Raw genomic sequence first — 7,069 nt, forward strand, 5'->3', positions numbered from 1 at the left:
TTGTATCTGCTAGAGGCAAAGCAACGGATACGTAAGCAGTTTTATTCTTGTATGTTATACCCCATGCCATCCTCAACTAATTCAGAACTCCGAGCCTCTGTCATGCCATATACATATCCCGAAAGTGGCTCTGAACAAAATGATTCAATGGGTCCAAATGAATGTCACTTTGATTCTTCTTGTTACTATGTCCCTTACTGACCTGAGCATTCTGTTTCATCTTCTCATGTAAATACTTCTGCAAGTTGAGAGTGCATAACCGTTGCCCCACTTGCAGACATGAACTGGGGAATATAAGATGTTTGGCTCTTGAAAAGGTTGCAGAATCTCTGGAACTTCCTTGCAGACATCAAAAGCTTGGTTGTCACGACATATTCCCATATTATAGCAAGCTCAAGCATGAACAACAATGCATGTTCAGGCCTTACAGTTGCCCTTACGCAGGTTCTGAATGCTCAGTTACTGGGGACATTCCAGCGCTTGTGACTCACTTGAGAAATGATCACAAGGTGGACATGCACAATGGCTGCACCTTCAATCGTCGATATGTAAAACCTAATCCTCAGGAGGTGGAGAATGCAACATGGATGCTGACGGTATTCAACTGTTTTGGTCAACAATTCTGTCTTCACTTTGAAACATTCCAGCTTGGAATGGCCCCTGTGTATATGGCCTTTTTGCGCTTTATGGGTGATGATAATGAAGCAAAAAATTTTGGCGTGGGGGCAAATGGACGAAAGCTGTCTTGGCAAGGAATACCAAGAAGCATTCGCGACAGCCATAAGAAAGTCCGGGACAGTCATGATGGTTTGATTATTCAGAGGAATATGACCTTTTTTTTCTCTGGTGGTGACAGGCAAGAGCTGAAACTGAGGGTCACAGGCCGTATATGGAAAGAACAGAGATGATGCTATGGAATTGTCTTATTTGTAAATCCTACTAAATAGTGGGTCCATGACTCATCGTAGTCTAATCTACCTCGAATTTGGAGTAAAATTATTAATGAAGGGTTTGATGTGTTCATCTATATTGAGTCTGCAGGTGATGGAAGCATTTGGTGTTCGCATGCTCAAGTCTGATGCAAAAATGTAGTGTTGTGGAACATACGCATTTCAATGTGTGTACCTTTTAATACTTTGTTCTGCCTTGTCTGAAGTGCCATGTACAAGGATTTAGAGGACAAGGGGAATGGTGCTTTTTATGTCATATGTCTTAAGAAAATCTGTGACCATATCACTGTTGTGGAGATCATGACATTTGTTTCTTAACTTTTGCTATCATGGTAACTGAAGGCTCTGATATCTTGTCCCACAACATCTATACATACAGAGAGTCCTCTTGACATTTCACAAGTTCAAATGTCATTTCTTCTTCCACTTGATGAGAAGAGTCTTCCTGGCGTTTACCTCTGTGGTTATAATTCCGATAAATCGTATGGTGCAACTTCATATTTTATTGTGCATCCAAAGAGAAACATTCTCGTTCACAGATATTGACATGGAGTTAAATTGGAGCACCTTGCCAAATAGTGGTGACTGGAATGTACTCTTTGAACGGTTTCCTTTCTGCTCTAGTTATGATTTTTTCATTCAAATCCATGTTACAGCTTCAGATGAAGATGATTTTCGGAGTTGGAGAGGGTGGTTTGAATCACGTTTCCATCATCTTCTCTTGAAGTTTGAAAAGCTTCCAGCATACTGTGATCCAAATCCATACCCATATTTTGACAAGAATCTAAAGGAAGCCACCAACAGGGTAGTTTTTTCCATAATGACCAATAGCAACAGCTGCAACCAGTGGGTTTGTCTACGATGGCAGTATCCTTCAAATGGTGAAACGTGAAGCCTAGCAAACAGCAGCTATTCAATTTTGTGAGGAGTTTAGAGGAAGACTGTGTTTTTTAAATCACACAGCAGTTTCGTAGCGCGCTACGAAACTGCTGTAGGTGGTGTTTTTAACATAAACAGGCAGTTTGGTATACAAGTGGGAATTTTAAAAAGAGAGACACCTGTCCATCAATACAGCCTACAGCACATCCAGGATGTGGCAGCCCGCTCTTTTTGTTAAAGGATAAAAGCATACTCCTTTGGATTCGAATATGTTGAGGCAAATCAAAGACCGACAAACAGGGGCCTATGTTTCAAGGTAATAGAAAGATATGTCATTAAAGACAAACATGGAGCATTAAAGGTTCATCACAGCCACCGCCAGAAAGAGAACAGATGTCAAAGAATGAAGTTCATTGTAATTAAAGCCATCAAAGCTACCGCTATAGTAGTCCACTTGGCAGAGAGTGAATCTTGGTTGTAATAAATGCTTTTTCCAGCATGATGTAGAATTAGAGTTTTAATTGTTTTAGGAGTCTAGAGCTGTCAATTAGTAGGAAAGTGGCTTTTATTAGTTAGTTAAAGGTGAATAGGTGTCATTAGGAAAGGACTTCGAATTCCCCTCAGATGAATCGGAGTCAAGTAGAAGAACTCTATAAATAGATGAAACAGAAATAAACAAAGGGTTGGAGATTTATGAAAAAACAGAGTTTTTATATCAGCTTATGTAAAAGACTTTTGACAGTAATATAAAGATTACTTTTTCTTCCCAAGATTCATCATGTGTTCAAGTGCTCAGAATATATGTGGCTTTGTTTTTATCCTTTTATGTTTTACAGCTCACTAAATATGCAATCACTCTGAATTCACCTAGTGCTCAGACTTCCTGTGTATATTTATGAGTTGAGGTTCCTTTTGAGAAATGTTCTGAGTGTTTAACATTATATGCCTTGGCTTCCATGATTGAGTAGTTAATAGTTTACTGCAGAAGTGTTTGACTCCATGAGCCCAATGGAAGAAGTGTTATTTTGTTGTTCCAACCAGCTTATTTTCATGTACTGTTTGAAGAGTTAGCCATCTGTTTTTGTTATTAATTCCTATCAAAAATCTGTGAGAGAGCCCTCTCTGACTAAGGAGGCTAAGCCTTAGTCTAAAGCCTGGTTGAAATAGTTGCATGAGATCTTGCTAAGTAGCAGCCCTTAGTACACGATTTTGTGATAACATTTTGGTGCGTCTGCCGGGAGCCTGAAGCTTATTCTCTCCCGTAATTTTAAGATTGAATTTCTGAAGGTAACAGGAGTTCAAAGAGGTTTTTCGAGGCTGCAAATCTACCTTGGCGACTCCATTGTTGAAGAATTGAAAGTTCATACATTCATGGTGATTCCACTGGAGTTATGAAGGACCCAGAAGCTGCCATTCTTAGTTCAAGGTATGCATGCATAGATTTCTCAGGAATTCATGGTTTCCCAAATCATTTTCCCAAGGATGCATATTTTCTAAGGAATGGTCCCAAATTTAACGGAAAAGATTTGAGTTTAACTCTGAAGCATATCTCAGATTTCTGTCATTTTGCTGAGCTTCTTAGAGTTAAACATGAGGATGTTTGCATAAGGTTATTCTATGATTCACTTCAAGGGAAATGCAAACAATGGGTTGAAAGCTTTCCTGTCAAATCCATTAAGTCATTTCAAGACTTTTGGCTCATGTTTTTGGAGGAATGGATAGATAGGTCAGAGTTGGTGGCAGACTCTCCCTCAGTTGCAGATTTTAAGCAATGGAATAATGATTATAGCAAAGAAGAAACAAATGAAGATTTTTCTTTGTCCTTGTCCTCATATCTAAAATCCTTTGACTACAAGGCAGAGGATAAGATGAAATTTTTTGATGAATTTGTCAAAGACATTGAGAAAGATATTGAAGGTTTAGAAGGTCAAATTCAGGCATATAATTTTCATGATCATGATCATTATTTTCAGAAGTTTTCTATGGCAGAACGCAAGGAGAGAATGCTGGTCCCTTTCTCTTTCACGATTGAGGAACTGAACACTGTTGTTGAAGATCAGTTTGCACAGCCGGAAGGTTACAAGAAAAATGTAGCTGATCAGATGTTCTGGGATCCTATAGCTGATTACATGGAAGAGTTTTACTCTCCAGTGTTTCAGTTTACTTATAAAGATCAGAGACAATTTCAGTGGCAGCGGTCATCACACCATCATATTGGCTCTGAATTCCGATGCAGTCAAAGAAATCAAGTATCAGATAAAACAGAGGATTGGCTACATTGGAAATTTCATATTGATTGAGCAGAAGGAAGTTGAAATTGTTAGGGTAGGTAGGTATAGGTAAATGCAAATAAGCTCAAGGTCAACTGAGCATTTTTCAGTAGAAGTAGCTTTCTTTCTCCTACAGTCATGCTTGTCAAGCAAATTTCTGTTTGTCATAAACGGATAAGGCACTGGACCTGCGAGTTCTTAGTGTACCACAAGGGCACACTATCCCAAGTGGAGCCACTGTTATCACTGAAAATTCTGTTGCCAAATTTTTTTAGCCTAGCTTAAAGACAGGGTCTTTTCGCAGCGCATGAATTCTTTTTTAGCAGTTTCGCAGCGCTACCTGTTTAGGTGATTTCGTAGCGTGCTACGAAATTGGGGATTTGTTCGAGTTTTCAGTGGAGGCCCAAATCCTATCATGCCTATTGTACACGGGCTACAACTGCTGTGGATGAGGTTGATCTGCTTAAAGGTCTAATGTCAGATCTTTCAGATAAGATTGAAGATATCAAGGTTTACATGGTTGTGGGATCGTGTACGTGTCAGTGATGAGCTTTTGAAATGTTAAAGATTGGGTAAACGGTACTAGCTGTTCGTGTATTAGTTCTTCCATCGACAGAGAACATAGACACCTGGTTGACATTTGTTTTTCTTTGGCGGAAAATGGGGTCGTATTAGTCAAGATCATTCCACCAGCACAATGATGCAAACGGTATTGTGATTGTATCTGCTAGAGGCAAAGCAACGGATACGTAAGCAGCTTTTATTCTTGTATGTTATACCCCATGCCATCCTCAACTAATTCAGAACTCCGAGCCTCTGTCCTGCCATATACATATCCCGAAAGTGGCTCTGAACAAAACGATTCAATGGGTCCAAATGAATGTCACTTTGATTCTTCTTGTTACTATGTCCCTTACTGACCTGAGCATTCTGTTTCATCTTCTCATGTAAATACTTCTGCAAGTTGAGAGTGCATAACCGTTGCCCCACTTGCAGACATGAACTGGGGAATATAAGATGTTTGGCTCTTGAAAAGGTTGCAGAATCTCTGGAACTTCCTTGCAGACATCAAAAGCTTGGTTGTCACGACATATTCCCATATTATAGCAAGCTCAAGCATGAACAACAATGCATGTTCAGGCCTTACAGTTTCCCTTACGTAGGTTCTGAATGCTCAGTTACTGGGGACATTCCAGCGCTTGTGACTCACTTGAGAAATGATCACAAGGTGGACATGCACAATGGCTGCACCTTCAATCGTCGATATGTAAAACCTAATCCTCAGGAGGTGGAGAATGCAACATGGATGCTGACGGTATTCAACTGTTTTGGTCAACAATTCTGTCTTCACTTTGAAACATTCCAGCTTGGAATGGCCCCTGTGTATATGGCCTTTTTGCGCTTTATGGGTGATGATAATGAAGCAAAAAATTTTGGCGTGGGGGCAAATGGACGAAAGCTGTGTTGGCAAGGAATACCAAGAAGCATTCGCGACAACCATAAGAAAGTCCGGGACAGTCATGATGGTTTGATTATTCAGAGGAATATGACCTTTTTTTTCTCTGGTGGTGACAGGCAAGAGCTGAAACTGAGGGTCACAGGCCGTATATGGAAAGAACAGAGATGATGCTATGGAATTGTCTTATTTGTAAATCCTACTAGATAGTGGGTCCATGACTCATCGTAGTCTAATCTACCTCGAATTTGGAGTAAAATTATTAATGAAGGGTTTGATGTGTTCATCTATATTGAGTCTGCAGGTGATGGAAGCATTTGGTGTTCGCATGCTCAAGTCTGATGCAAAAATGTAGTGTTGTGGAACATACGCATTTCAATGTGTGTACCTTTTAATACTTTGTTCTGCCTTGTCTGAAGTGCCATGTACAAGGATTTAGAGGACAAGGGGAATGGTGCTGTTTATGTCATATGTCTTAAGAAAATCTGTGACCATATCACTGTTGTGGAGATCATGACATTTGTTTCTTAACTTTTGCTATCATGGTAAGTGAAGGCTCTGATATCTTGTCCCACAGCATCTATACATACAGAGAGTCCTCTTGACATTTCACAAGTTCAAATGTCATTTCTTCTTCCACTTGATGAGAAGAGTCTTCCTGGCGTTTACCTCTGTGGTTATAATTCCGATAAATCGTATGGTGCAACATCATATTTTATTGTGCATCCAAAGAGAAACATTCTCGTTGACAGATATTGACATGGAGTTAAATTGGAGCACCTTGCCAAATAGTGGTGACTGGAATGTAATCTTTGAACGGTTTCCTTTCTGCTCTAGTTATGATTTTTTCATTCAAATCCATGTTACAGCTTCAGATGAAGATGATTTTCGGAGTTGGAGAGGGTGGTTTGAATCACGTTTCCGTCATCTTCTCTTGAAGTTTGAAAAGCTTCCAGCATACTGTGATCCAAATCCATACGCATATTTTGACAAGAATCTAAAGGAAGCCACCAACAGGGTAGTTTTTTCCATAATGACCAATAGCAACAGCTGCAACCAGTGGGTTTGTCTACGATGGCAGTATCCTTCAAATGGTGAAACATGAAGCCTAGCAAACAGCAGCTATTCAATTTTGTGAGGAGTTTAGAGGAAGACTGTGTTTTTTAAATCACACAGCAGTTTCGTAGTGCGCTACGAAACTGCTGTAGGTGGTGTTTTTAACATAAACAGGCAGTTTGGTATACAAGTGGGAATTTTAAAAAGAGAGACACCTGTCCATCAATACAGCCTACAGCACATCCAGGATGTGGCAGCCCGCTCTTTTTGTTAAAGGATAAAAGCATACTCCTTTGGATTCGAATATGTTGAGGCAAATCAAAGACCGACAAACAGGGGCCTATGTTTCAGGGTAACAGAAAGATATGTCATTAAAGACAAACATGGAGCATTAAAGGTTCATCACAGCCACCGCCAGAAAGAGAACAGATGTCAAAGAATGAAGTTCATTGTAATTA

At 39.8% G+C, this 7,069-nt stretch overlaps 1 protein-coding gene and 1 pseudogene across 1 annotated transcript; both read left to right on the plus strand.

Annotated features, from left to right (window-relative positions):
• The first annotated feature begins 270 nt into the window (after positions 1 to 270).
• Positions 271 to 1,132, plus strand: LOC149265327 (E3 ubiquitin-protein ligase SINAT2-like). Its single transcript, XM_089429298.1, has one exon. The coding sequence runs from the start codon at positions 414 to 416 to the stop codon at positions 906 to 908; it is 495 nt and encodes a 164-aa protein (XP_089285424.1). The 5' UTR covers positions 271 to 413; the 3' UTR covers positions 909 to 1,132.
• A 3,956-nt stretch (positions 1,133 to 5,088) lies between these two features.
• On the plus strand, positions 5,089 to 6,086 carry LOC149265328 (E3 ubiquitin-protein ligase SINAT2 pseudogene; annotated as a pseudogene).
• Positions 6,087 to 7,069: the final 983 nt, after the last annotated feature.

This window comes from Pinus tabuliformis, chromosome 6, assembly GCF_031772625.1.
Source record: "Pinus tabuliformis cultivar Carrire ecotype Pingquan chromosome 6, CPIR1, whole genome shotgun sequence".
Taxonomy (NCBI): domain Eukaryota; kingdom Viridiplantae; phylum Streptophyta; class Pinopsida; order Pinales; family Pinaceae; genus Pinus; species Pinus tabuliformis.